Consider the following 27,751-nt stretch of genomic DNA (forward strand, 5'->3'; position numbering starts at 1 on the left):
ACCTCCAGTGAGGAGCCTCCACCCATCCACGTTGTGGATCTCAGCTCTGCCGGTGGCCTCAGATCTCACCTGTTTTGAGCTCCTGTTTAACAGCTATACTAGCTGGACCAACTGGAACAGGCCTGACTTTCAGTCTTAACAGGTTCTCATGGCCACCCCGTTCATTGACTATGATCTTGGCACTTAATAAATGGTAACAGTAATCCTTGCTAAATGTGTCTGAGTACAAGGGAGTTAAATAAAACAATTTCAGGTGTTTTCAAACAGAGGTAGATCCCACTGGCAAGCAAAAATAAAATCAATTATAGGGGGTTCCGCTGTTATTTTTTCTTTAAATTTCTTTTCACAAAGTGAAGCTTATTTTCTTAGAAATATGTCCAATAAATAATATTTATTTATGCTAAATAAATATTAAATAAGAATAAAGGAGCCATGTATGTGATGGTATTGTGAATAGGAAGGCTAAATTCATAGCCTTTAGACATTCTTATTAATTCTGTTATCTGTGTATAACCCAAAACTAGTTAGCCTTATACAATAGGCTCCTTTATCCTTTGTTTCTTTCCAGGTTTCACTTTGAGCCACTCTGAAACTTGACTAGCTAACCAGTCAATTAGACAAACCATTGTGTATAATTTATTAATTTCCAATGGAAAATCTTGGGCTAATGACCAATATGAATATTCATGCACTTCTTTAACCAGTGACTGTATATAGCTTTTTTCCACATCTAAATGTAATTTGATATTGATAATACCTTCTATAAAATAGTCTTTATCAAAATTGTGTCCTTTGTTATTAATTTGATTATCTCTTTAAAATCATTTAATATATTTTTCTTTACATTCTGCAGGGGAATCTCATGGTATGCTCATAGGGACTTAGGAAGAAGCGTTTTTATTTACCTGGTTAGGAAATCCCTCACCAAAACTAGATCTTAACCCCAACTACTTGTGAGCAAAGAGAAACTACAACTGAAATACAAAGAGAAACAAGGTAGTGATTGTCCACAGGGCCGGGCTTAGGAACATTTCAAGAGTCCTTGTGACTCTGCGCAGTTTATGCCTCCGGAGCTCCACATCTCACCCAAGTATAAGAGGGAATGCCATTAGGTAAGAAAATTCAGCATTTGACACATTATTGTGCTCAGTGGCTGAGGTACTAAAATAAGAAGACATACATGAAAATTCATATTTACAGGGGGAATTCAGATTCAACTTTATGAATGATTACTTTAAGTGATATAAATTCTGCCCCATACTTTGGATGTCATCATTTAAAGATCATATTACTTTGGTAATCAATAGAATCTATAAATTAATGTGCAAGCTATCTGTCTGTCTTTGAGCAAATAGTGATCCTGTCAAAGAAGTCTAGTTTTTAAAATGATACTCATCTGGAATAGTGGTAGTTTCTATGATAGCCGTAATTAGTAAGAGAGCTGTCATTTAAACTAGAAATGTAAACAAAAAGAGATTAAATGATAGAATTTTATTTTATTTTATTTTATTTTTTTATTTTTTTTTTAAAGGGCAGGTATAGAGGCATGCTTTATTTATTTATTTGTTCGTTTGTTTGTTTATACAAGCACTGGGTACAGTCAGAAGCATGGGAGGGTGAGAGAATTCACCAGAGCCAGAGCAGGGAGCAGAGCAGGCAGAAGGACCAAAGTACACTGCTGAGGGGAGCAGCGGGCGGCAGGAGAGGTCTGCGCGCCATGTGGGACCCTCCTCCGGTGGCCGGGTTGCAGCCGGGGATCGAACCGGCGCCTCGGGCGCGGGCGCAGGCAGCTTCGCAACCCAGCGCTCAACCGCTGCGCCACCGGGGAGGCCCTAAATGATAGAATTTTAAAGAGTTTTGACCTGTTTTTAAATATGTGCACAAAGTTGTGAATCATTAAATGTTAATAATCAACTGTCATTATATTTATTAAATGATGGAAATTAAAGTGTTTCATAATGAAACTTGGAGACTAGGCACCCTGTTATCTTTTCTTCACTCCTCCAAAAATAAAGCTTTATTTTTTCTCTTAAGGAATTAGTTTGTTGTTTTGTCACCTCTTAGACATAGCTTTATCATTCATTCATTAGCAGCTAAGAAGTCTGCATAAGAGAAAGGACCGAGAGCATGAAGGGGGCAGAGATTAGTCACCTTTGCTGTTTGCTGGCTTCTGCCCCAACTAATGACACTACTTACTCTGTGAGGGCCTCCTGACAGGAAGGGTTCATGTTCCCTGATCTGGAAAGAATGCTTCAGAATAACAATATCTGTCTGTCAATAGAAAGCAAAATAGAAATCATTGACAGTTTCTGCACTAGAATTGCATCTCAGAAATCAAATATAGCGATCCCATAGGGAGTCTCACGGCTCCAGATGTTTTGTTGTAGGAGTCAAGCCAAGTCCAGAAACAGCAACTGCATCTCTGTCTCCTAAATCCTATCTCTAAAGCTCTGATAAAATGCTATCCTCTCCCCTCCCAAACTCCTTTGGCCCTCACCCGCCAAATGCCATATACCCCTCCAAGCATTTATCACGTTCTACTTTGTATGATGTGTGTATATGTATCATCTACTGAACCTGACATTAAGCTCCATGCACACAGAAGATGCTTATTAGATGCTTCTGGATTTAGTCTGTCAGTGTTCTCCAGGCTATCTCCTCCTTGAGTCGGTGCAGGTACTGTCAGGACAAGGCTGGTGGACTGCGCCACAGCATGTCTGAGCCACACTTTCACACCCACTTCCTTTGTGTAGGGATGAAAGATCTCTAAGTCAATACTAGCCATTTTGAGTGAATTCTTACATAGTGTTTTGTTGATTCTGAAATAACCTATGAGGCCCCAATGGGGTATTTGGCACTCTGAATACAAAACAGTTCATATTCTCATGAGAAACACTAACTCCCAGCTAAATAAATGCAGCATGAAAAATGCCAAAATCATAGTTCACAGAAAACAGTATGAGTGTGTGAAGAAGGGAGTAGCTAGTTCTGCCTCATGGCTAGTTTGGGTCATTGTTTCTCAAATCAGGATCAGAGTCGCACAAGCTGAGTCTTAGAAATCAGGTGGCTGAGTTTTAAGCGCCTGTTTGATGGTATCAGCATCCAGTGGAGATACCTGAATGAGATAACTTGGTTCCTACCCTTTCCTCTTGTAAATTTAAGAGCTTTTGTGCCATCCTAGCCCCTCAAATAGCTGTGAGTAGCTGCTTCTAAAAAATAAACTGGTATTCCTTTTTAAAATGATTTTCAAATGACAAAGACCTGAGATCAGTTTGATAAGAATAAGAGTTCTAAATGCAGCCATAGGATGTGCAAGACAAAATTCTGGTTATGAATAAAACTTCATCGTAGGTCATGAGAGGAAAACTGATCACGATCCTAATATTTCTACGTTGAATCATTCAACAAATATGCATTAAGTGCCCGGTGTGGAGCAGCTTCTGTTCTAGTTGAGGTACAGTCCCCAGCTCCTTCAACCTCTTCTGCAAAATTTTACCAGCAACAGGATGCAAAAATGAAGCAACATGGTAGCACTGCTTTGATAGTGATATTTACCGAGCTTCCAAGGAATAGTAGTTGAACGGCACAGTCATGCAGAGAAATAACAGGACTCTCTGGTTGATGAGGTGGAGAAACCCACTTGGGAGGGGCTGGACCCACACCCCTTCCCATGTCCTCTGAGTCAGTTAAGCCCTGCCTCGTGTCTTCTTTACTTTCACCGTAGCATGCTAGGCATTTTGAGGAGCAGTAGGACACACAAAAATAGTCATTCCTATTCTCTAAGAGAAAGCCAATTCCAGATTCTTTCACTTCTAGTATGTGTTAGAACATCTAACATAGTACCAGGTTTGCAAAGTGATAAAAGTGATATCAAAGAGTAAACTTTTGTAGTACATGCTGCTCATGTGAATTTTTCCCCATGACTCTTTCCTAATAAAAGTTTACCAACTACATTTCTTCATATTAAAATTGTTTTTAAGTTACGTTGTAATCACCAGTAAATAACTTAGTATAGATTAGGAAAAATGAACTTTCATTTACTCAACAAGAATTTATTGAGTGCCTACTATGTGCCAGGTTCTAGGAATATAAAATCAGAGTTCCAGGCATCAGGAAGGGCTCCCGTTGACTAAGTCATTATAATACAGAATAATATTTAGTAATCATGTGAAATACATAGCACTGAGAAATGGTACATAGCCACCTCCTTCAGAAGGAAGGAGTTAGGAAAGGCTTTGCAAAGGAAATGATGTGAGCTGGGTTGGAAAGTGAAAAGGCAAGTTACAAACATCAAGGGCACGCTGATAGGGATATATTATTAGTGTCTGAGTTCCTGACATGGTAGGGTAGAGCCTAAGGTGAAAAGCACCTTATAGACCTTCTGGTCCAAGATCCCAGTCAGGAAATCCCAGACAGGGAAGCATGCTACTCATACATTTCCAATGGTACTCTGAAACAAAGATTCGGATTTTTTTTCTCCCAAAATTAGGGTTAAGGGGTGAATTTAAACAGCCTGGGACACCTGCTTCTTGTTTTTACTTATTTTATGTGCTAGTCTACATAGGTTTTCATTGGAGAATAATATATAGCTGAAAACTACTGGCATAGTAAGAGCAAGGGACATGGGGGAGTGACCCCATATTTAGGCAGATTAATTGTTTGATGCGGCCTCTGTGAATTGTAATGCACTGAGCACATTAAAAATTTTTTTTCAAAGATTTATTTATTTATTTACTCAAGCACTGGCCATAGTAGAAGCGCGGGAGGGTGAGAGAATTCACCAGAGCCAGAGCGGGGAGCAGAACAGGCAGAACGACGAAACATACTGCTTAGGGGAGCAGCGGGCGTGGCAGGAGAGGTCTGCGTGCCATGTGGGACCCTCGCGGCAGCCAGGGATCGAACTGGTGCTGCAGAGGCAGCGGGCAGCTTCGCAGCCCAGTGCTCAACTGCTGCGCCACCAGGGGAGGCCCCATTAAAATTATTTTTAAGCCATTTTTATTATAATCTCTGTGTCCAAGTCCTTTCTTTTAAAAAAATGAAGATATTAGCCAGAAGCCTCAAGTCCTCTGTAACTCCAGAATTATGGTTTTGTGATCATCCAGCCTTCTCTTGATTATTTCTACAGCAAAATGCTTTTTCAGTGTACTTCTTTCCCTTGCTTTTTACAATACTTAATACTGGAGTTAGAACATCTCATTTTATGAATTATAACTAGTAATTGGTTTTTACAAATTGCAAATACTGGCACACAAAGCTGAGACTGTATTGTTTGCAGGATATGGACATTTTAGTAGCTAGTGATGTTTTTTTGTTGCACATATGCCCAAAGTCAAATGCTTCAAATCTTGCTTTTAATGAAATATTTATGTTCTTTTGGTAGCCAGAAGTGCAACTTGCTGAAGGCTTTGATGTGTTTATGCCTAAATCTCAGCTGGACTCTATATTGTCAAACTACACTCGCTCAGGAAGCCTTCTGTTTAGAAAACTGGTGTGTGCATTTTTTGATGACAAGACTTTGGCTAACTCCTTACCCAATGGGAAGAGGAAAAGAGGACTCAATGACAACCGGAAAGGCCTAGACCAGAATATTGTGGGTGCAATAAAAGGTTGGTCTGCATCGTTTCCTTCTATGGGTTCTTTGTTGAGCTTTGCCTTCATGCATAAAGATGCAGCTGAAATTGTAGTAAACTCACTAGAGGCTAATTTAATTTGCCATTGGCAGGTTACCTACCATTTGGCTTTTGGTTGTGAGCTCTGTAACTCAGCACTCCAAATCTTGCTGGAATTTGGTATTTCAAGGTGATGTTTAATTTGTTAAAATAATAGTTTAAGAGCCAGTTTGATCTGCTGCAGAACCAAAGTACTTTTCTTAACTGACTTTTAAAATGAAGGTATTTTTTCCTCTCAGTAATTTCTAAGAACTTTATCAAAATATGATTTCAACTTAAACTTTTAGTTGTAAAGAAGAATAAAACTATAGTGGATTTTTTAAAAAATAAAGTGAAGCAGTTCTCCAAAGTTCAAAAGTTGCTTTACCAGGTCATTGCTTCTAAAAACATTTTAAATGTAAGTGAGCCCACTGTGAAGCCAGACACTGTGTAACCCCACACATTCCTGGCCTTATCTGCTGTCTCTGGTCTTGTGACAAAAATGCCCATGAACATGTATCTGAGCTCAACTGCCTTCCAATAACCAGGAAGGTGCACATGTAAGTAGATATTCATTTATATCTAGTTCCACATTCTAGACCTATTTCTGAATCTTGCAGTGACCTTATTTAGTACTCCAGTAAGTGTAATGTTAGATAATAGAACTATTTAAATGTATTTTCATTAAAAATATAAAGGAGTTCTCAAATATAAGCACAACAATTGTGAAATGAAATTTTGAATCAGGCCCTAGTTAACTCAAAATCTTGAATCAGCCCCTAGTTAACTCTCTGCTAGGGACATTCTGCACAGCCTCCATTTCCATATCATTTGGTTTATGGACTGGGATTAGACACGGGGGCCTTCCTCCCTACTCCAGCTCCTCATTAGCTTGCAAGATGAATAAGTGAATTTAGTAGTACTTAAAGGACACTGGGGAACCCACAATTAACTTTACAAAATAATACAGTTTTTAAATGGAGTTAGCAAATACCAGACACCCTTTGTTCATGGCCAGAAGGTTATAAGCCTTCATTAACAGAGAATTTCCCATTCTCCAACAGAACATCTTCATTGAAGTGACAGTGAGTTATATTAAGTAAGAAAAGTTATAGCTATATCACAGTCTGTGCCATTTCTGAAAGGAATGATTCAGCCTGAAATGACACTAAAAACAAGATTACAGAATTTGAAAAATTATACTGATGTAACTAGGACTTGCTGAAATGAAGAAGGGTCCCTATTCAGACTCCATATGGCTGGGGTGTTCTGAAACACGAAGGTCACGGCCAGTGATGCTTTCCATGCTAAAGCTTTTAAACACACAGAGATGTAGCCAGAAACTGTTTTCATTTTTTTTTCAGGGCAGTATATTAACACTGTGAAAGCATTTGGAAATTAAAGAATGGTAAATAACCACATTCCAATTTAATGACAGACAAGCTACCACAATAGTATATAGTAGTGAAATGTATCATTACAAGTAGGCTGATGAGGGTTTATCCCACCATTTTCAATCTAGACTGTACATCATACAATAGTTTGAAAAATATATTCTAAACAGAAGTGCTTTACTTTTCTTAATGGTCTTACCCTATAGCTAGAAATAAAATTGGCAGAGATTTCTACTACTAACACATAATAAAGCAGATTATTCAGATCAAAGAACTTAAATTATCTATACCCTTCTTTCATTGTTGGATGAAATCTATTATTGAAATTCCTCTAGAACAACAAAATAACTTTAAAACACACAAAAATTCTCCCATAAACTACCAACAACCTAAATAAAAAAGATTATATATTCCCTTGTTTCTTTGCAATGTTTATTCATAGACATAGTTTAATTTTGATTTTTTTCCTGATTAAAATATTAATACTTGTTAAAAATCCAAAGCATAAAAAAATGTATAGAAAGCTAGAAGAATCCATAATCTATTCTTCCGAGGTTAATGTGTACATTCCTATATCTTTATTCAAAGTATAGATAGATAGACAGATAAGTATGTATATACTGATATATATGTATATATGTCATATATGACGTGTCATATCATACATACATATGATATATATGTATATACAGTATATACTATAGATATTATATATCAGTGTATATATATCTATAGCTATATGGTATCAGATTTGTCTTTCTTATAAGAACATTCTTTTCATCCTAGTTGGCCAACATTTTCCCCTGATTTATTCTGATAATTTCCTATAAGCATCTTGAGGACAAGTTATCTTAAATATTTTTTATTACCTGTTATACTTCACTGAGAGCTTTATACAGAGCAAAGTTTTCATAAATAGGTGTTGAATGAATGAATAGACATGTTTTATTTTCCATCTTGACTTTGACCTTATTAATGGGTCTAGTACTAAACATCCATCCTCTTGTCTTCCTACAACTAATATGAAGTGATTGACATCAAAATGTTGTAAATTTCTACCCATTAATAAAATGCCAGTGAAAGTAAAAAAGTGGAAACCAAAATTGAATATAAATTTCAGTACAACTCTCTTAATTCTCTAATACTTTTTCCTTCACACACTATATACACTTTCACTAGTTAAAAGTTTATTAACCTACATAGGACAATATAAAGTGATTTGGAAGTATCTGTTAATTGAAGGTCTTATAAAATACCCATTTTTTCTTGATATTGGTAGATAGGAAGTCTTTTGAATCTGAGTAATCTGAAAAGTGACAAAATGGTTTCTTTTTACATCATAGTGCTACTATTGCTGTTTACTACACACTTGGAAAATATTTTGCAAATAGTAAGTCTTTAGTCTTTCTTAGTCATTTATGAAATAGTACACCAATATTGCATACTTAAAAGTCAATACATGTATGAAGATTGGTTGGTTTTATAAAATCTTAGAAGTAAAAATAACAGTAGAACCGAAGTTTGTTTCAAACAAAGTAATTAGGCCATTTAGGACAATAAGGGGAGAAATGATGAATGAAAATCTGTAAAATGCTTACAAATAGCAACAGAAATGGACTAGAAAGCAAAATGGTAAGATTACCAACAAATAAATATATACTTATAAATGACCAACAAAGATCTTTATAGTGATAATTAGTATTCCCCATGATGGTATCTTAAAAATAAAATAACCTCTTTTTAGAGGTCATATTTTTCACATATTATCATCTGTTTGATAGTAACACAGGTAACTCATTTGAAAATTCATTAATAAGTATATATTTATTAATTCCCAAGGTATTAATGGTATAGACTCTTCAATTAGAATACCTGAGCACTTTGAGTTTGACTGGAAAGAAGCAACTTAAGATCTTATTACCTAGAGTCTTAGGTTTTAGTGCTGAGGATAGCTTAGTTTCTTGGATTTGATTTGAAAGAGATTTTATAGCTAGAACACAGAGTAAAGGTCAATTCCCAGTTATGCTCTCTTAACTTCATGCTATGCCTACTGAAGGCCATTCTCATTCTTGATACCAGAAGACTATGCGATTTGACTTAGTAAGAGTTAGCTAAAGGCTAATCTAATCATCGGATCTCTGAATGCACTTCAGAATAAATAACTGCAGTAGGGCAACTATTCGAACCTGAGTCATGATTTTTAATTCAGCTTCATACTATCAATTGAGAAAGTTTAATTACAATCAAACTCTAGTAGATTATTATACTGTCTTCTGAACACACTAAAATATAACCAACATTCAAGGAAAACCATGTATGCTTGTCAAGTGTAAGAGCTAGTCTTAGTTCAATCCATGCACAGCATGCATACAACACAAACTGCTGTTCTCCCAGGAGAAGTCAGTTCTGGTGGGTGACAGGTTAGCCAGCAGGGTCCAGAACATCCCTGGGGGAACACTCATTGGTTGATAGTACTCCAGAAAACCATGCTTCTTACAAAAGACTAGAACGTCTCACTACATTTGACATCACCCAGTCATAGGCTCTGCTGACCTGACCACAAACCTCTTATTTTAGCCAAGCAACTACAGCCTTGGAAAGTTAGCCATTTGGGATTACCTTTGCCTTCTGTTTTTTCTGTATATCATCATTCATTTCCTTGGAATTTAATCAAGAAGAATGAATAGCTGTTTTATATTTGATCTCACGTAGAGTTAGTACAGTTAGGTAAAATTTACATCCGATTTTTTTCTTTATTTCTGGATAGTAAATTCTGTTTGCTCGCAGAAGTTGGGTTTGAATACCCCCACAGTGTTGATTTTATTTCCATTTGTAATTGAGGAAACTGATGCTATAGGGAATTAAATAAACTCACTTATAATAAATAGCTAGTAAGTAGTAGAACCAGAATTTAACCCTAGGCCTCTCAGACTCTGAAGTCATCATGTAGCATACATAATTCCTTCTATGAGGGGTGTTTGAAAGGGGTTGGAAGGAATGTCCAAGTTTAAGTTTCCATCTTAAACTTTAGTATTTTGGGTTCTTTCTAAAGTCCAGTAGGAAGACGGACATACTAATTAATTAATACGACCCGTCAGTGTTATGTGCTCAAATCACACACAGGGTGAACTTCTGGGCACAGTATAGCTATACTAGCTATGAGAGTAGGTCTTCCCTGAAGACATTGAACATCAGTCCCATCATACTTGGGAGGAAAACAGAAGTTTTATTCCTTCCCTAGTGTTAGAGACACTTTGAGATTCTCAAATTCATAGAACCACAGATAAAGAGCTTGGTAGCTGCATTGCATATAGTTTTTCAAAGTTGTAAATTAAACTCTTCTTGAAATGTTTATTTTTTTAAGATTTATTTATTTATGCATACAAGAACTGGGGTACAGGCCAGATGTGCAGGGATGAGAGGATTCACCAGAGAAAGAGTGGGGAACAGAACAGGCAAATCTACTGAAATACACTGCTGAGGGGAGCAGTGGGCAAGACAGGAGAGGTCTGCCGTGCCATGTGGGCATCTCCCTGGCTGGGGATCGAACTCGTGCTGCAGTGGCTACAGATAGCCTCATAGGATGCGTCTTAACCCCTCGCGCCACCAGCGAGGCTGGCTTCTTAATATGTTTAAACCCAATTGATATATGCTTCAATTATTGAAGAATCCTTTTGGAAGATGAAGTCATTTGTTAACATATCTGTTCATACTTTTATGTCTCATATTAGGTTAAAATAGGATAAAGCTGCATAATACAGCAAGAAAATAATATATTGGGTGGGGGGGGGCAAGACCCAACTTTTTGTTACTGGTTTCTCATAAGCTCAGTAAAAGGTATCTCATCTTCCTCAGAATTATAGGTTCATCTGTTTGCTACATAATCACATCAGTACCTAACTTGTCTCTCAGCTGTGTTTGTAATTATTACCTAGTAAATGGAGGGCCAGTGCAGGCAAATTTTGCTGAATATTGACCCTTCTGTGTATGAACTTATACATTCAGTCCTTTCCATAGGGTTCTCCTATTTCAAAATTCAGGTTTCTGGGTCCCCTCCTCAGAGGTTGATTTCAGTAGGTATAGGGTGGTCTCAGAAATCTGACTTTGGAACGAACCACTGCAGGTTACCCATGAAGGTGGTTTTCAGACCATCTGTGGAGAGACAATGCCATCCTCGCACCTGAAAAGTCAGTCTTTATCAGCAGCATAAGACAGCCCTCCTGTGAGAGTTTGTCTCCTTCTTCTGTTCTTTAAAGAGCACCCCATTTTATATAGACTGCTCTACTTCTCTCCTGGAATAAATGAGAAGATCACATGTGTCAGCAACTCTCATCCTTTCAACCTCTGGGCCTTAGAATGATTTTTTTGCTGTTGTTTTATCCAAAGACCCAGTTTCAGACAAGCCTCACCAGCACTTGACTGTAATTGCTTGGTTTGCAAGGTGGAAGAAAGACACTTCAGACTTCAGCATCACCCAACATATGGATCACTAAACAAATACCTTACAGATTTCTGTATTGCCTAATCATTACTGTCTTGAAGAAAATGTAGTCTCTGTTATTGGCAAACTTTCGGCCAGTCTCCTTGATTGCTTATTTTGAAGCACTTGTTCAGCCAACTTCTTCATCAAACAGTATGATACAGAAGACACGGTCTTTGCTGCTTTTTCATGAGAACACCAAAATGTTTGCAGTGTTTTCACTGACCTCACAAACTTAGAGATTCACCACAGGCATGAAATTTAACAACAATAGTGTTTATTACCTACCCACTGTGAGCCAGGAACTGGTGACATCAAGATGAGTAAGGCATGGCCCCTGACCTTAAGGAATGTGCAGTCTAGTGGAGCTACAGACACAAAAACAATGAGCCATAATACAGAACCATACTCCAAGATAGAATAAAATAAATGTCAAGTGCCCATTACTGAATGGGGGAGGAAGCACAGAGAACACAAATCACTGTACGAGAAGACCTCACGAATATGTGACATCTGAGCCAAACCTTGAAGGATGAGAAGTGTATCAAATGCAAAGAGAATAGAAAAGGTTAACTACAGAATAAGTTTAATGAAGCTTAAATAAAACATTGCATGAAAGCCTTTTGCCTCCAGAACAGACTGAAACCTATTCTGATTGGTGGGCCCTTAGTCCTCGCCAACCTGTTTACCTTAAAGTGTTTAACTTCATGAATATAAACAACAATGAAATGGACTCAGATGTAGTTCAAATATATCTCCAGTTTCCAACCAGAGCTGTGCTCCTTAAAGTGGTTTCTTAAAGCTGCCCAGGCCCCATCCCACACCTGATGATCAGCATTCTTGGGGTTGGGGCCTTAGAGGACCATGATCCAACTTTTTGTTTCTAGTTTTGGGTAAGCTTAGTAAAGTGAGGAGTGCTGCCTCTTGAAATTAGGCCTTCCTGCTGACTGCTCCCTACAGTTAAGTCTTCTCTTACTCTGACTGTTTTCAGGGTCTTTCTCGCAGCCAGCCCTTGCTTAGATTTGACACATCTCCATGGTCAGTTCTTGGTTCTTCTCAGAATCTCACCATTCTCTCATCAACCCTGCCCCTTTGATCACAGAGTAAATCCAACATTGACTATTTTAAATACATTTCTCCTCAGATTGCTTCATCATCACATGTACCATCTTGAATCAACAGCCAGGTACAATGAAGTGGGAGCAAATCCTAATTAGAAATGTGGACAGAAGCCAGGAGCAAATGAGATAGTTGGCAGCAGTGCCTAAGACATGCAGGACATTCTAACTTAATTGGAAGACTTCGGACACTGTCCTGGTTTCTTTCTAAAAGAAAGTTGGGTGTGGTCCCTGTGATCCACACAGATCACCTAAAAGGTAGTGTGTGGCTTCTAGAACTATCACCCCATTGCAACTACATTATTTTTGACAGAGGCATCAACATTTTCCCAATTTTCCAAGTATGAAAACTTAGTGTTACCTTCAGTGCCTTATTTTTAAACCTTTGCCTCTAATGCCAGTCAGTTCCCCAGCTCTTTCAATTCTTTTTGACTTTCTTCTCTCTCTCTTACTGCCCTTCAACTCCTCCGACACCAACCTGGCCCAACTCTGCGTTGCCTTGTCTCCTTGAACTTATATTCTCCTTCTCCCTCCTTTTCCCCTTCCAGTTCACACTCTACATTAACAGACAAGTAACACTTATAAACAAAATCTCACGACATTTTCCTTCTTAGCTCCCACAACTAGATGCCTCTCTCCTTATGGCTATGTCTTCAGTGCTCTCACCTGGAGAATCAGCCCAGTACTGACACTTTTCCTCAAGAATGCCAATCTCCTTCTAAACGTTAAGATATACTGTCTCCTGCCTCACTCTCTCCTCTTTGTAGACAAATCTAACATTCTTTATAGTCTAGTCTCATCTCCACCAAGATGATGCCCAAGCCCACACTGATTTCCCATCTCTGATTTCCTGTGCCACATATTACCTTTATGGTATTTAGCAGTGACTCTAACCCTTTGCTTTGCTACTCAGTGTTTATGTGGAGGATGACTATATCAATCATTGCCTAAACTGGGATGTTTTTGAAGGGGGAAATGGTGCTGTTAATAATTTCATCAGGAAGGCAGGCATTTTGAACTGTCCTAGGCCAATCAGGATGCCTGGTTATCCTACTTATGTTGGGTGTCTCATCTTCCCAACAGAACTGTTGCTCCTACAGAGACAAGATCATGTTTTGTACTTGCTTTACACATCCCCTGACATGTGAAACAGTGTCAATCACAAACTAATAATCAATAAATAGGAGAAGGAAGGAAAGAGGGATGGAGGAAGTCAGGCAGTCAGTTTTTCTTCACTGAAAATAAGGTAGTTTCTTAAAAATCAAAACACAACTCCACGGCTGGGGATGTATCTAGGGCATGAGTAACAGCATAACCTCACAACTTCTCCATGACAAGTTGGAAAAGGGCAGCTGACACTCAAGAAGGAAAAATCAGTTTGAGGACGAGAAGAAACAACAGCAACAGATGGAGCCGATGGCACACAGAAATCAAGGACAGTGTCAGTCCAAAGCATTATGGTGCTTCCAAATATAAAACCAAATCTGTACTTGTTGGGGTCTTAAAAGCACTGATATCATTAAATATCAAAGCAACCTACATAATATGCAATGTGAAAAGTGTAGTCTGTCACACTTTGCGTCAAGCCAGAGAGTAATCATCTTCAGAAGGTAAAGTAATACAATTTTATTCTGGGATTTGATTTAAATAAATCCAATAATGGAATCCAAGGCAAGTTAAATGTGCCATTTCCTGTTTTCACAGTTTCAAGACTTATTGATACATCAGTATCCACGTGTGTGTGTGTGTGTGTGTGTGTGTGTGTTTGAGCATGCCTCTTTATTGCTCCTCAGGCCCTCAAAAAGGGCATCAAAGAAAAGTTTAAGACCTTTTTATTGTCAGCCTCAAAATGTGAACCCAAAATTCTCCTAGAGCCAACTGATCTCAGCTAGAAGGGAATTGTCACTATTAAAAAAAAGAACAGAAATTAAAATCCTGCCTGTGAGGCATCAGCCCTGTCCTAGTGCCCAACTTCTGATGTCCACTGCACAACAGCACAGGTCATTCAGGCAAGGAGGGATGCACATCCTGCGCTGGTGCCCTGACCCTCGCAGGCAACCCTCCCATCACCCCACTGTCCTCCTGGCTCCTCACACCTGTTCTTCCAGCCTTGGCTGCTCTGAGTGGAGGTGGCTGTGAGGGACAGCACAGCCCCTGAGCTTCCTGGATGTGTCCTACCTTATTCTGGCACCGTGGGAATCCCTCCCCTAACTCCCTGGCTAGGGAGTGAACTCCCAGTGCCTCATGAAGGACTTGGAAAGTCCATATGCCAAGAAGCCCTAACTTTAAAAACTGAGAAAACTCAGTCCTCTCTCCTTATTTCATTAATGTAGAGAACAGATAAGCATGGAAGCGTTCTGTGACTCGGTGCTGGGGCAAAGGCAAGGAGTGTCAGTGCCATGTGGTCTTACACTCCTTAACCTACTATTTTAGCTGAAGATTCTCAGTCTTTTAAATTTTGCTCTGCTTGATCCTCAAAACTAAATGAGTGATAATGCTATCGCAAACACACCTTCCAAGTAGCATTTCTATGAATCAATGGATTCATGATTTTGAAACATTTCTCTTTGCCAAAAAAGGATAAAATAATAAATAAATACACCATTACATTGAAGCCTGTTGTTACCCAGATCTTAGTTTTTAGCAGCTATCATTTGTTTGCAATACACCTAAGATGTTAAACATAGATGTGTTTTGCACAGCCAGCCAGTGTTAATTGTGTTTCCCAGTAGTTGTTTTATAAATGAGCTCTGCTATGGGCTTTCTTAAATTGAAGTAAATTGAAACTAACTTATATGAGAAACCTCTAAAGCACTTTCTTTTAGACCGAGGCACCATTGTAACAAAGCTGAAAAAAGGAAGCTAAGAGGTGTTACTAATTTTCCTCCACCCTACTCTGTCCTCAGATCTTTGAGAACTTCTGTGATTAAATATGACTGTTCAAACCTCAAAGTCCCACTGTTTTGGGGATGGTGAAAAGAGTATTGAGAAATGTAGGTTTACCCCTTCCTCTGCCACTCCCGATCTTAAAACAGTATCTTCTCTGAAAAAAAAAAAAAAAAGTACAACTTGGCTCATTGTTAAAGTCTTTTCCCATTCTGGCCTCCCCGGTGGCGCAGCGGTTGAGCCATGGGTTGTGAAGCTGCCTGTAGCCTCTGCAGCGCCGGTTCGATCCCCGGCTGCTCCCCGGCCACCAGAGGAGGGTCCCACATGGCAGGCAGACCTCTCCTGCCACCCGCTGCTCCCCTCAGCAGTGTACTTCAGTCTGCCTGCTCTGCTCCCCACTCTGGCTCTGGTGAATTCTCTCACCCTCCCACACTTCTGACTGTACCCAGTGCTTGTATAAATAAATAAAAATAAAATCTTTAAAAAAAAAAAGTCCTTACCCATTCAGAAATTATATGGTTCAGTAATTTTAGTTCAGATTTGCAGAAGAAAACCTATAGAATTAAGTAAATATGGCTAGGAATCAACAAACAATCAAGTTTGTTCTGTGGGTTTATGATCTTAGGCCCCTTTCAACTCCACGCAAGGATCAGCTCTGTGGGATGCAGCGATAGGTCAATAGCACTATTTGCATTGCTCTAGTTCCTGAAATTTATTTTTAATTCCAAAACTTGCATTTTAGGTACATTAGTTGATGAACTATGCTCAATCTCAAAGTTAAATCAAATCTGAAGTGAACCTCAGGGCTCAGGATATTTCAAGACCTATGTCTACTTACTGCAGAAATTCTTCCTTCAGTTCTTCAAAGCCACAGAGCAAGAAAGAAGTTTCTCAGATCTGTTCTTTCACAGACCGTACGCTTAGGCTGCCCGGTATGTCCCAGCAGTGTGTGACAGCCATGATCTCTGCCCTTGCCAGGTTTATAGCCTAGATGCTATTATTTATAGATGTTTATTATTTAGGGTCTAGATACTGTTATTTTTGAAGCCCCTTGTTAACAAACTGGGGAAGGCCTTGCCTGCAAAGGTCATATCCGCTACAACCTGAAGGAGGATGGGCTGTCTTCACTCTCTCCCAGCAGACAAAGCGCTAAAGTCCTCTGTCAGCGAGAGCTCTTAGTGCTTGTCCCAGCAGAGGGTGTGTGCACTTGAGACATGGAGAGGGAGGACGTTTCCACAGCATGCCTAGGATTAACTCGGATTTGTTCTCTGAGTGAAGCATTCGCCCCCCAGCATAGGCATAGTCTTATCAGTCAGAAGTGCAAATGCTAGTGTTGCTCTTCATGTCCAATGTGTTGGCATTTTCCAAGATCCATTGTCTCTCTGCCTTACCACTGAGATTTAAAACAAGTTATGTTTGGGCCTCCCCGGTGGCGCAGCGGTTGAGCGCTGGGTTGCAAAGCGGCCCGCAGCCTCTGCAGCGCCGGTTCGATCCCCGGCTGCTCCCCGGCCACTGGAGGAGGGTCCCACGTGGCGCGCAGACCTCTCCTGCCGCCCGCTGCTCCCCTCAGCAGTGTACTTCGGTCCTTCTGCCTGCTCTGCTCCCCACTCTGGCTCTGGTGAATTCTCTCACCCTCCCGCACTTCTAACTGTACCTAGTGCTTGTATAAATAAAAAATAAATAAATAAATCTTTAAAAAAAAAAAAAACCAAGTTATGTTTACTTCATACCCACCCTCCTTTATTATTTATTATTTTTAAATCAAAATGTCCCTCTACCTTCCCTTACCTTTCTCTACCTCCTCCTTCCTCCTGCTCTAGAAGGGAGCTCAGCAGGAGTTGGTGTGAGTCTTTCCCATTCAAGCTTTTCTATTTTACTGCTCATATGGGTGTCGGGAAACCACATCGACTGTTCTTTTGTGACTTTACCAATCTTTCGTACTGTACTTCTGCAACTTTGTATCCACTTTCTGTGTCTAGATTTCTCCACATCAGTACTTAGATAGTATATTCATTTTAACTGCTGATCACTGTATATGTAAATTTCCTTCTCCAGTTTTCTGGTAAGCGATTGGCTGTCAGGTTGGTTCTGTGTCAATGGCAGCAGTCACTGTCAGCTGGTATTTCCCGGGGCTCTCGGGTGAGTTTCTCTTGGGGACCCACCAGCGAGTAGAACTGAGTCACAGGGTATAAGCATCTTCAGTTTCATTAAGCATTGCCAAATGACTCTCTAAAGTGACTGATTTCATTTATGCATTCACCAGCCATGTATAAGAAATCTTACTTTTCTTCATCCTTGCCAACATCTGGTCCCAAGCAAAGTTTAATTTTTTCCAGTCCGATGGGTCTCAAATGGCACCTCTGTGCTGGGTTCCCTGATTATTAACGATTGAGCATCATTTCATATTTATTCTTTTTTGTTTTTTTCTTCTGTGAATTTCCACTGTTTTCCTATTTTTTCCATTAGGCGATTGTTTTCTCACTGACATATGTTAATTCTTTTGTCTGTTACATATTACAAATATTTTCTCTATTTTCCAACTTGTGAAAACTTTGCGTATGATGTCTTTTACCATACCAGAGTTTAAATGTAACAGATAGAGTTCTCTATGCTTTTTGCTTTTTTTGGTGTCCATTTTAAGAAATTCTCACTACCCTTGTGATATAGTGGTATTCTCTTATTATTTTCAACAAAATTTTAAAGTTTCATCTTTTGTATTCAGGCTTTTTGTCCACCTGGAATTTGATTTTGCCTTCAATGAGAGGGAGGGATTGAATTTATTTCTGTCATGATATGCATTTTAACACCATTCTTTTTCTTTTTTTTTTCCACATCAGTTGTAATTCCACCTCTGTAATTCATTTTGAGTTAATTTTTGTGTATGGTGTGGTAATAGTGTTCTAGTTTTACCTTTTTGCATATGGCTGTCCAGCTTTCCCAAGACCCTTTGTTGAAGACTTTCCTTCTCTGTTGTGGACTCTTGGTTCTTGTGTCATAGATTAACTGGTCATATAAGTGTGGGTTTATTTCTTGGCTCTCATTTCTATTCCATTGGTTTTTGTGTCTGTTTTTCTTCAAGTATCATACTGTTATGATTACTGTCGTTTTCTAGGCTACTTAGTTTCTACCACTCACAATTCTAGTTTGTATATAGTACGTTAGGGCTACTTTGCCTGTTGCTGCTAAAACCCTAATCCTCTCAATGCTTGCTCATCTGAGGAAAAGGATCAGGGTCTAGTCTATCCCTTTGTGCACTCTGTGTCCGGGCTCCCCTGCATTCAACTGCCCAGCTTCTTCTCACTCAAGTTCTGGCTGAGAGGGCACAGGTACCAAAATTCCCACCCACTTTGGCAACAAGGGCCAAGAGTGGGCAGTCTCACAGAGGCATCCTTAAACTTAACCAGCCCCCACACTAACCAGCTGCTTTTGGTTTTCCATGCTTTCCAAGGAGCCTTCTGCTTAGTTCTTCATTTCAGCATCTAGATTCCAAGAAGTGGAAACACGGGGTTATGGCATCAGATGTTCCCAGTGCTAGAAAGATAACCTGCACATTACATATTGTCATCCTAGTTTATTTATCAGTCTCTTATAGGTTTAGTTAGTGTGAGCTAACTTCTTAAGCCTCACCCCTGTGGGTATCTGATAAAATAATATTTCCAAACAGAGAGCCAGTTCCTAGACCAGTAACAATTAAACAATTATACCAAGCTATGGAGGTTAAGGCCCTATACCATAAAACAGCCTTATTTAGCTCTTTCTCTCTTATAGTATCCACCTTTATTATTTTGATTAATTATTAGAATGGATATCAAGCCAAAAATTTATAGGTTTTGTTCTCTCCATGAAATTGGAGAATAGTATCATTAAAGAGAATTAGAACCATACAAAATTTGAGTCAAAGTCCTCAATCCCAGAATTGACAATATCTACGCTCTAACGTATGCAAGCCACAGCCTAAATGGCTTCCTTGCCACAGCCTAAATGGCTTCCTTGACCTGGCCGATCTCATGGTTCTCTTTCCCCTGGGATCCATCATGCTTCTGTTTTGTCGTTGAAATAACACCAACATTCACAATTCTCACACAGAACTATTAACTTAGGCATTGATTTGCTTATGTTTAGAATGCACTCATTTTTCTTTTACAAAATCTGTGTGCTCATCTCCAACTTTGCTTTAAAAATTAAATAATTTGTGTGGATAATAGTCCCCATTAGCTGTGCAAGCTGAGGCCAGCTACTTAACCTGCCCGTATTTTGACTTTGTCCTCTCTTAACGTAGAATTGCAGTACCTGCCCCCATTGAGTTTACTACAAAGATTAAATGAGAGATAATACAAAGTGCTTAGCATGTGGGACATTTCAAATAACTTTTAAAAAGCCAGAGGAAAATGTGGGAAGGGTGCTGGATGTTTTACATTCACTCAGAGCAGGAAGTATCTCCTCCTGCACCTACAGGTGGTCCCGAGTGTCCTCTCCTTTACGCACCCCAGGACCCTACTCTAGAGAGTTCTTCTTCTCACCTTTGTTCCCTCCCTATCACAAGCCCAAGCTTGGCAGATCTACTGAGGACCCAGCTTTCAATTCTACTTGATATAAACCTTGATTACCATTTGTCTGATTGACCACAAGTTAAAATGTAGTCATCAGATCAGAAGTCAGGCTATCACTGCTAGCCAGAGATATCTGAGATAGAGGATTCACAGTGAAAGTAGAGTTCTACAAGTCTCCGGCTTCTTAAAGTATTTGTGATATAAGGGCTTCCTGTAAAAATCCATACCATGTTCGGCTTTCCCCAGCATAGAGAGCAGAACAATCCAAATTAACAGTTTTCTAGGAACTATTGTGTGTGAGAGCAGTAGCTGTTTGGGGGGCCCAGCTCACCCACACTGTTCTCAGCATGTCACATTCAGACACACTGCACACTGCCATGTTCACTGACGATCATATCAAATGCCACCTTGCTCGGGAAGGATCTACCCCACCACTAGCTTATTCATTATTTATATACAATTAAAGGGATGGTTCAAATGAATGCAAGCATCTGAGAAAAGTCATTATTCATGTACAGATCAAATTGAACACTTGTCATTTCCCTAGTGACTTAACATTCTCTTTGTGCCTCAGGATCTCAAATTATATTGAACAGTGTAGATGCCTTACCTCTTTTACTTAGTTTACTTGTTGGCCTTCATCTACTTGTTCAGAGTATTTGGACTTGTTTAAAATTAGCCCTTGCCTCCCCTTAATATATTCAAACAGGAAAGGAGGGAGATTTCTCTTTAGGACCTATTGCATTCTAAGGATGAATGCAAATTGTTCTACTATGATTCTTAATGACCCACTATTAACGTAGTAGGAAGCCCAGCGCATTAACGCAATACCTCTTTTCACATCATTACTCCTAATGGAACTGTTACCAGGATAATAGCTTGACCTTTAGCTATAGATTCAAACAGCAAAAATATATTCTGCTTACTTGATACCCCTATTCACATACCATATTGAGCGTTTTCAGATCAATACAATGACAATCTTTTGGCCTTGTTCTAAGACTTCATCTGTGCATGCAACAGAGAGAATCAGATTTTTATCTTCAGTAGATAGTCTAGTTAAAAGTCTCTTTTAAGTTTGAATGTGGTTTATGAAACTGAATGCCAATAATATACCCAGTGGAAATATTTGTTTATAGTACTTTTCAAAAACCCCAGTACTGTGCCTTCACAGTTCTCACAGGCCCAAGAGACTGATTACTGTGGCTTCTTTTTTATTGAAACCATGTAAGTTTTAATTGAACGAGAAACAAATAACCAGAAATTGTTGCCTTTTTAGTGAGTGATGGAATCCTTGAACTCAAGATTCGATTAGAAAGCGCTGTTTTTGAAGCAGGAGAACAGATTCCAGAGCCTTTCCTGTGGTTCTCCTAGTCTTAGTTGCTGACACTACGTGGTTGCTGGAAATCATTTGATGTTGGCATAATCCAAATCTACTTTGTTAATTTAGAACCACTACTTTCTAATATGTGCTAATTTAGACACATGCATTTTACAATCTAAGAAAAGAGGGGTTGCTATGGAAATTAATTATATAAATAATACTGCAAGGAGGGAGATGTTTACTTACTAAAAAGACAGTGTATTTTTCTGGTACACATTTTCATATAAACTAAAAGGGTGCTAAATAAAAAAAAAATTTTTTTTCTTGTTTGTTAAAGCAGGATTTCAAGAACCTTTTGACAGTTCTCTGGTTAGAAAATTTTATCATGATGGACATTGAATATACTAAAACCTTGTTTGTTTAAATATATCCTATTAGTTAAGACTTCTTACTAATTCAATAGACCCTTCTCCCCCAATTAGTTTAAATTTGTGAGCTGTTGTATTTGCTTCCATTAGAAACAAAATTGGAAAATGTTTATTCATCAGATGTTTTTTGAGTTCTTCGTACTGACTGTGATGAGGTACTTTGAGGAAGACAAAATCAATGGAGACCCCTGAAGTTGTCTAGAATCTAGTATATTGGAGACTCAAAACTGCACTTATGCCAGGAACATGTCTCCTCTGCATGTCTCCCAAGCGGAGCCTGCTTACTCACCCATGCCCCACATAACCAAAAATCCTGCAACCTGGTTGATATTTTCCCCTTCCCTAATTCTGATTCCTCATCATCACTCCAGCACTACCCCATTGGGGCGGGGCTGGAACCTTCCTATTAGAGCTGTTAGCCAGCAGTTCATCATCCTCTTGTAACCAGATCCTGCTGTCACCTTGAATAACTTCACTATCTGCATGAAAGACCATGCTGACCCTCCAATTTCACAGCTTCCTGACCTTAACCATAGTGACCTTCACTGTGTGCCAGCCCCACCACTTACCACACCTTAACGTTCACACACAGAATTGTGTGCGCTCTTCTGCTTGTGTTTTATACTCCAGCATTGCACTGTCAGTGGCACTGCCATCCCAGCCCCATTGCTATTTCCATTTCCTGATCACTACAGATTTCTCCAAATCTACTAAGCTTTTTCTGGCTTCACTTCCTTCCCAAATTGGGGGTGAATGGGGTATAAAGAAAGCTGAGGTCATTCATTTCAACTGGCATCTTCAGCAACCTCTTCAGGTGCTTAATACCCCTCTTCTGCCGAAACTGTCCGGCAGAACCCTAACCCGAGATTAACCCTCCTGTCCAGTGTCCTACTCCACCTGGAGCAGCAAGGCACCCTGGAGAAAGCCGCCCATCCCAAAGATGGTGCCACCATAGCTATGAAGCCCTCTCTCCTGCCTGTCTGCTGCATTCCTGTTCCGTTCTTCTCAGAAGCAATTCCAGACATTTCCCACTCTGTGCCCTCACCACTGGGTTTACTGACATCTCAGTGGTGGCTATTCCACCTTATAAGCACATCTGTCTCTTCCCCCAGTCTTTCCCTCTTTTGCTTCAGAGAAGGAAATTCCCCAAATTTCAATCACTTGCAGTGACACTTTCCAAACCACCCTTACTGGCCCTTCTCCACTGCCTGTCCATCTCTCCTCTTCACGAGCACCACACTGGCCTTTACGAGACCATATGTCCTGGTTCTCCTTACTCTCTGGCCAGTTCTGAGCTGGCCTTAATCTTCTCCTTTCAAACATTAAGGTCTGTGTGCCTCTGCACTTGGCCCAGTGCTCTGTCCACCTGATACTTTTCCCAGTCAACATTTTCTCATTTCAACTATGGGATATACGTTTATGCCCCTCAAGCCTGTTTCAGCCTGCACCCGTCCCTTAACTGTAGGCTTTTTGTATGAAAAGATCTCCTAGCCCTCTTCACATGGGTGCTCCACAAAACCCCAAACTTATCAGGCCCAGACCTCACCAGAACACTGCACCCTCCCCTCACAAACCTACCCTTTCTGCTGTATTTACCAAGATATATGATTCACCAGAAATCCATGTTCCCAGTAATGTTCTGATCTCTGTCAGGTAGTTTGCGGGATCATTATTCCAATCCTCACTAATACCACCCTAACTAGGAGGACTGCAGTATTTTCCTAAAAGGGACCTCCTGCTTCCCTTCCTTGAAACTGTCCTTCTCAGAGCTGCTATCCTCTCTTTCTACACAACCAAGAAGGCTGTTTATATTTGTACATGACTTTTTTTCTCTCTTTCAAATTATTTCCTTAGGATAAATTTCTCAGGGTAAGATTACCAATCCAAAACTCAAACAGTTTTATGTGTCTCATTATATTTTACCATCTCATTTCCCCCAAAGAGTTTTGCCAGTTTATTCCAACAGTAATGTTTGAATGTGCCAGGTCGCCACAATTTTATCACTATGAAGTATTAACTTTTTAACACTTTTCTCTCAGATTTAGTAGGTTTAAAGTGTGTTTTGCTGTTCTCTGGCTTACTTATTAATTGAACATTTTTCCCTAGCATTTTTTGCAAAATGTACTTTGTCCATTTATCCATGGAGACTTTTGAAGTTGCTCTCTTATTTGAATGAGCTCTTTATGTGGTGGTAGATATTGAACCTTTTCAGACATGTTTAGTGCAACTAGCTTTTCTCATTCTAATGAAATGTTTATTTTTCAGTAGGAAATGTACATCTTAATTTAGTTAAATCCATCAACATTTTCCTCTGTCATGTCTTTTTAAAAGAAACCTTTGAAACATGAAAATTACCAATATTTTTAAATACCAAGAAGGCAGTGCAATGTGACTGCATACCAGGTCTTCACCTTACAGAGAGGAAGTTGAAAAGACCGAGTTTAAAATTGTTCAGGAATGCAGTGAGAAGCAGAAAGGCCAGCAGCAGCACCCATGAGTTCAGTCACATACTCTGCAGCTTTAATCAGAAACTGTCTCGCCTCTCTTATGTCCTGTCACATGACTCTTCATAGTTTCTTTTGAGCTCAGTAAGTAGCCCTTCCTTAGGAACCATTACAGTATGTAAGCGGTTGGTTCAAAGCAGAATTGAACTTTCATTAAGACAAAACTACATTATATTGATTTTGAGCACTGATTGAGTTAGTAGGAGTCACCATTACAGCACTGTCTTTTGGGGTAATTTTGCATAGTATTTTGACATAACAACAAAGAAAATGAAATCTTTTAATACATTTGGTGAATTTTGTCATAGAGCCAGTGGCCCCATAGGCAGCATCTTTTTCTCTGCCCATAAGACATATAAACATGGAGGAAGAGAAGGTAGAAGGAACAGTTGCCATAAGAACTATTTAATATTTATGGCCAGTTTCATTTTAAAGCAACAGTATATTGTATTTGGGCAGGGCTGAGCTCCGTCATCACCAAAGGAATGTAACTTGAATATTGAAGATCACTTCAGAATTGAGATCTTTTAGAAATATACTCTTTTTCCTTCCTTGGTGTAGTCCTATTTCAGATATGCATTTTTTTCTTTAATTTGTTAAAGTGTTTAACAATATTTCACATTTTCTTTCAGTCTTCACAGAAAAATACTGTACGGCTAATCACGTGGATAAGCTTCCTGGCCCGAGAGACTGGGTACAGATTCTACAGGATCAAATTAAACTGGCCAGAAGAAGGTTAAAAAGAGGCTCAGGTATGAATAAGCTGCCAAGAATATAATTGTAGAAGACCTTTATTGAATTCTTAGATTTTGCAAAGTAAAGTTCTTTGCTCAAGGGTACTTCATTGTCTGTTGTGGGAGAAGCTCTATATAATGTGCTATGGTTTTATATTCAAATGAATTTTGAAAATCACCTGAAGATTAAATAGTAAAAATTATGTCAGGCCATTTCCTTTAATAGTACAAACGAAAAAAATGTTAATTGCATTTGCAGGTTTTATGTGTCTGTATGTGAAACTCCTTCTGTCTTTTGTGTTTTGCTTCTACAGCTTAATGTTTTTTGTTTGTGTGTATCTACCGGACTTGATGAGGACTGATTGTTTAAGGTAAAAGAAAACAGTAATCATCCTACCAGAAACACCTCAAAAATAGACAGAAAGGGAATTTAAGTCAAATGTTTATATAATAATATTGAGTTTATATGTTTATATGGCAATTCTGGAGTTATTCTTTGAGGAAACGTGAATACCAGTTGAATTGTGACTATTTGGATTTGATCATTTGAGGTATCAGCCTCCCCAGAGTGACAGGGGGCCAATGTACCAGTGAAGAATCCCATTAAGGGGCCTCCCCGGTGGCGCAGCGGTTGAGCACTGGGTTGCGAAGCTGCCCGCAGCCTCTGCAAGCGCCGGTTCGATCCCCGGCTGCTCCCCGGCCACTGGAGGAGGGTCCCACATGGTGGGCAGACCTCTCCTGCCGCCCGCTGCTCCCCTCAGCAGTGTGCTTCAGTCCCTCTGCCTGCTCTGCTTCCTGCTCTGGCTCTGGTGAATTCTCTCACCCTCCCGCACTTCTGACTATACCCAGTGTTTGTATAAATAAATGAAAATAAAATAAAAATAAATCTTAAAAAAAAAAAAGAATCCCATTAAGGTCAATTTTCTGCCATCAAGTAAGATTAATCATCCCTAAGAGGCCACAGCCTGTTGGATATATTATTTAAAAAAATAATAATAACAATTCGTGATCAATCCTCAGGACACCTAGCCTGATAAAAGCCTTCCTTGTGTCCATGGCTGGAATGTGGGAATTTGAGGGGTAGACTTTAGAGGTGAAATGTTACAGGCTGGGAGTTATGGGGCGCTGTGAGAACTGCAGTACAAAGTGTGAGACTACCTCTAACACATCCTCCTATGTGAACTCTCACAGTGAGTGGTGACAGTAACCATGACGGAGCCCATGGAGGAGCGCAGATCAGGGTCTCCAGGGAGAGCTCCAGGCTTAGCCTGGGAATGCCCTTGACCGACGAGACATACCCACGGAGCAAGTGGTTTTTCAGTGTAAAAACCCTTCAGTTCTTTTCTATGAAAGTGGCAATTGGTAGTCTCAAATATTCAGCTGTACATGACTGGGATTTTGTTGTTTTTTTTTTTTTTAAAGATTTATTTATTTATTTATTTATTTATACAAGCACTGGGTACAGTCAGAAGCACGGGAGGGTGAGAGAATTCACCAGAGCCAGAGTGGGGAGCAGAGCAGGCAGAAGGACCGAAGTACACTGCTGAGGGGAGCAGCAGGCGGCAAGAGAGGTCTTCGTGCCATGTGGGACCCTCACCCAGCAGCCGGGGATCGAACCGGCGCTGCAGAGGCTGCGGGCAGCTTTGCAATCCAGCACTCAACAGCTGCGCCACCGGGGAGGCCCCTGTAGATGACTGTTTTAAATTGAAATCTTCCCCTTTTTTATCAATCTTTTGCTTTCTTTTATACTTGATGCTCATCTTATAAAGAGCAATAGGCTAATTTTTTTAATAGGCTATTTTTTATTTTTTAATTTTAATAATTTTATAATTTTATTGTGTAATAAGTCCTCGTAGAGTCAGATCTGATTTTCAAATCTCTCCACCAGCTCTGGACCTTGGGTGGACTTGATCTTTCTAATCCTCAGTGTCCTTCTCATGTACTAAACATAAAAATAAAGCCAGCCTTGGAGTTACTAAGGCTCCAGATCTTGTACATAAATTTCTGTATAGCTGAAGTTAGTGTTCCTCTCGGAAGATGTCTCTACTTGTACACAGCAGTGCTTGGGGATTGCTGAGGCCATGGCCCTGTGGCCCTTCATATCCCAGGTTAGGGGGCCAGCCAGCCTATTATGACTTGTTGCCATCTGCTTTGCTGCTGTTGTCCTGGCGTAATTATTAAGAATGCCACTTTCATTCTCAAGGTCTCTGTGATTTCAGTGCCTGAATTCTTCATTCTTATCTGCCTTTTATAAATTCCTGGGACCTTGGACAAATCACTCGGCCTCTCTGAGCCCTGCATTCTCGTTTTATGTAAGAGACTAATACCTACCTCAGGGGTGTTCTCAGAGCTAAAATTAGATATGTAAGTATTGCCACTAACACAGAGCTGACTCATAATAAGGCTCAAAATATGTTCATGACCTTATCCTCCTTCCCTTTGCCAACCAAAACAAAAACAAAACAATCCCATTATCCCTGCCAATTCTTAAAAACATTGTCATCTCTTTCTCCTAACATTTTTGGTCAGATGTCTTCCAAAAGGGCTTGCGTTCCCTAAGTGGGCTTCCCCACCCATTTCACTCCAGAATGCATCACATTTGCCTTCTAACCTCTCTCTTCTATATTTACTCTTGCTGTTACACTTCCAGATGATCAGATTAATATCAACTTTCTGTTGACATTA

General features: G+C 39.6%; 1 protein-coding gene across 1 annotated transcript in view; it reads left to right on the plus strand.

Annotated features, from left to right (window-relative positions):
* The window catches only part of BEND7 (BEN domain containing 7), a gene marked incomplete at both ends in the record, with an annotated part of 74,555 nt that overhangs the window by 37,458 nt on the left and 9,346 nt on the right, over positions 1-27,751 (plus strand). The window contains 2 exon segments of the mRNA XM_084253779.1: positions 5,381-5,606; positions 24,965-25,084. Of these exon segments, the coding sequence (XP_084109905.1) occupies positions 5,381-5,606; positions 24,965-25,084 (346 nt within the window).

Source organism: Talpa europaea (assembly GCF_964194135.1).
Source record: "Talpa europaea genome assembly, chromosome: 14".
Taxonomy (NCBI): domain Eukaryota; kingdom Metazoa; phylum Chordata; class Mammalia; order Eulipotyphla; family Talpidae; genus Talpa; species Talpa europaea.